Source organism: Echinops telfairi, unplaced genomic scaffold (genome assembly GCF_000313985.2).
Source record: "Echinops telfairi isolate 266 unplaced genomic scaffold, ASM31398v2 ScPeMD7_7404;HRSCAF=8442, whole genome shotgun sequence".
In the NCBI taxonomy this organism is placed as follows: Eukaryota; Metazoa; Chordata; class Mammalia; order Afrosoricida; family Tenrecidae; genus Echinops; species Echinops telfairi.
Window position 1 is genome coordinate 629,402 of NW_022111304.1, and position 3,300 is coordinate 632,701.

Here is a 3,300-nt window from a genome sequence, read left to right on the forward strand (position 1 = left end):
ATATTTAAAATATAAGTTAATGTAAGTTAAAATTATGATCTCAAATAGAATTGGCTTGTTTTATAAGAGACATAGGACATTAAGATACAAGCCAATTGTATCAGAATATATGTGGAATTCTTCCCCCATAGCGGAAATAATATTAGTAGAAATTTTGAATTTCTGTGAAATCCAATAACCACAATTACAGAAGGATGGGGAATAATATGGAACTATTTAAAAGTTCTAAAAGATTATAAGGCAATATATATTCACATTCTTTACATTATTTATAGTAGTAATGATATTAATAAGAAGATAAATCAATCATTTTTTACAAACTGTTATAGCTTCGGCCTGTTTAATGTTTTTCGAATATATTGGCTCATTTAATCATTCCAACAGCTTTATGAGATACATAAAATTAGTATTCTCTATGGTCAGAGATATTTTTCTTTAGCTAAATTAAGTACCTCCAATATTTAAAAGCAGGAAAGATGCTGTTTCTGTAGTTAGACATGTGTCAACGTGGCTGGGTCAAATTCTCAGTAGTTTGGCCATAACAATGTAGGAAGGAGTTCTGGTTGCCCCATGGCTACAAGTTGGGCTGCTAACCACAATGTCAGCTCTGTGGAGGAAAAATGAGGCTTTCTACTCCTATAAAAAGTTAGTCTTGGAAATCAGCAGTGACAGTTCTACCCTCTCCTATAGGGTTGCTCTGAGTCAGAATTGACTCAATGGGAGTGCAGTTTAATGTCCCAGGCATGATGTTAGCTAACACAGTGGAATCGACTCCATAATGGAATCTGCTGTGAGCAGCCAACCTGCAGTAAGAAGCGCAGGGTGACCTTTTCTCTGGCCAGTGCACTGATGAAATTCCCTGGGTGTGATGTAGGGTGGCGGTGGGGGTGCGGACGGTATGCTTTCTCTGCAAGTAGACACTGTGAGAAGAATGATAGCCTTTCTGCTGGGTCTGGATCCTTCATACGGTTCACTGACCTCCAGTGGCTAGACTAGAGCGAAGTACCTGTCTGCTGATCCTGGGGGCTGTTAGTGACCTGTCATTGGACCTGCATACTGTGGGTGCATCCTCCTCTGTATCCACTAGCCTGCGGTCTTCCTGCTTCCTGGTTCATTTTCCTGGTTCGTGGCTTTTCCTCTTGTTCATCAGTCTCCATAGATGAACACAAGTCAGGAGAAGCCTCCAGCTTTACGTTTGATCCACAGAGTAGAATAAGATTCGATGGATTCTTACCTAATATCTCTGAGATTTAAAATGTATATAATTTTTCTATTGAATGTTTGGTTTGCTAACCACAAGATCGGCAGTTCAAACTCACCAGGCACCTCCTGAGACAAAGATGAGGCTGTCTGTACTTTTTTGTACTCTTCTTCATCTAACCCTCTAGCAATCTACTGATCCACTGAACATATGTTTATTTGTTTTACTTTGTTTCTTCAGAAGGTCTTATAAAGAAATCATCTACAATGTAGCTTTTCAATTTTATGTCACATAATGTTTTTAACATACATGATTACATTTATCATTAGTTAATTTCATTTTTTCCATGTATTGTCTAATTGCAAACATTAATTCTCCAGTTTTTGGAATTTATAATCATTTATATTTCATTTTAGGTAAAAGGTTTCTTATTTTTTGTTAGTTTTTTACATAATTAAAGCTCTATTCCCTAGATTGTTGTCCATTTGATATAATATAGAGTTAAAAAATGCAAAAACCTGATTATGTATAAAGTAGAAACAGGTAGGGAAGAAAATTCAATTTATTGTTACTAAAATCAACAATAGAAACTGGTAATATTAAGCCCTTTCAAATGCAAAAATGTGGGGGAGGGGAGATGGGGAGAGCCATAATCATGTCAAGTTCTGATTCTTACAGGTTTCAATGTATTTTCAGTACATTGAATTCAATATATTTTTAATGACACAATGTTAAATGGTGACTTTTTTCCCTTTTTAAGATAATTTCCTACTCATTTAAAAGATTCTCAGGGGCTAGTTTCACTTGAAGATTTAAAGAGTTTTTACAGCAATATTCTAAATGATTTCACCAAACCCAGTTCAGTAAATATTTCTGGATTCTTTGAGAATTTATTTCACTCATTCTAACTTTGTCCATCTAATATGCACCTGATCATAACATTTAATCAAGACAATGGGCAGCATTTAATAAAGTCTTTCAGTAACACAGGTAGGGGCTCATGGGGACAATTAGTCCTATAGTCAAGCTCCTTTCCTGATTCTTGGGTTTAATTCTTTCTCTTTACTTACAAATAGAAAGTAATAGTTTTATGTTTGATTCTTGCTCATAATCTTTTAATACCCCAGATGCTGTATACAAAACTTGGAGGTAGAACATATTATTCCAATTGATTGAATTCCATGAAATCTTGAACCTAAAGCCAAGCTGATAAGCTAATCTTGCAAGGTGACTGATTTTTGCCTTGATGTTCCAGTTTCTGCACTCCCACTTCTTCCTATTCTATGTATTTCCTGTTGCTGTTAGCACGATGCATAACCACTTTGACACCAGGGCTCCTCTAAAAAGAAAAACTAGCAAACATTATTATTTAAATTTTCACATCAGCCATTAAAACGTAAGAAGGCTAATGCCTAAACAAGCCCAAACCACTGGAGAGATTCTATCTACTACTTTGATATTGATAAAACATGCCATCAAAATGGTTATTGGAATGAGAAATTTGGAAACAAATAGGAAGGATTGGTGGTTAGAAAATATGGCTTTGGTGATAGCAATGAAGCTTGAGATCACATGATCAAATTTTTCAAGACTAATAACATCATTGTTTCAAATGCCTTTTTGCAACAACACAAACACTGAGCATGCATGTGAACCTTGTCAGGTGGAATACACAGGAATCAGTTTGACTAAATCTCTGATAAGAATGAATGGATAACCTCACTACCATCAAACAAATCAAGGCCGGGGGCTAAATAAAATAGACTATCAATTACTCATATGTAAGTTCTGGCTGAAGTCGAAGATAATGAAAACAAGAACATGAGACAAAGTACAACCTAAGCTTGTCCCATTTGAAGTTAAAGAACACCGTAAGAACAAATTTGGTGTAGTGAACAAGAATCACAGAAGAGCAAGGGAGTTATTAGATAACATAAATAGATAACATTAGATAACATCATGCATATAGAATGCAAAAGGTTATTACAAGACTAGTAAGATATAAAAAGTGGTGTGAGTGGCGAAACAGGGAGGGTAAAGGGAGAATGGGTAGGAAAGAGGGAACCGATTACAAGGAACTATATGTGACCTCCTCCCTG

At 35.7% G+C, this 3,300-nt stretch overlaps 1 protein-coding gene across 1 annotated transcript in view; it reads left to right on the forward strand.

Moving 5' to 3' along the window:
- LOC101652480 (olfactory receptor 6C3-like) overlaps positions 1-2,170 on the forward strand; it is a 4,279-nt gene extending 2,109 nt beyond the window's left edge. Inside the window, exon 2 of the mRNA XM_004716931.2 lies at positions 2,153-2,170. Within this exon, the coding sequence (XP_004716988.2) occupies positions 2,153-2,170 (18 nt within the window). The remainder of the gene's footprint in view (positions 1-2,152) is intronic.
- The last annotated feature ends 1,130 nt before the right edge of the window (positions 2,171-3,300 follow it).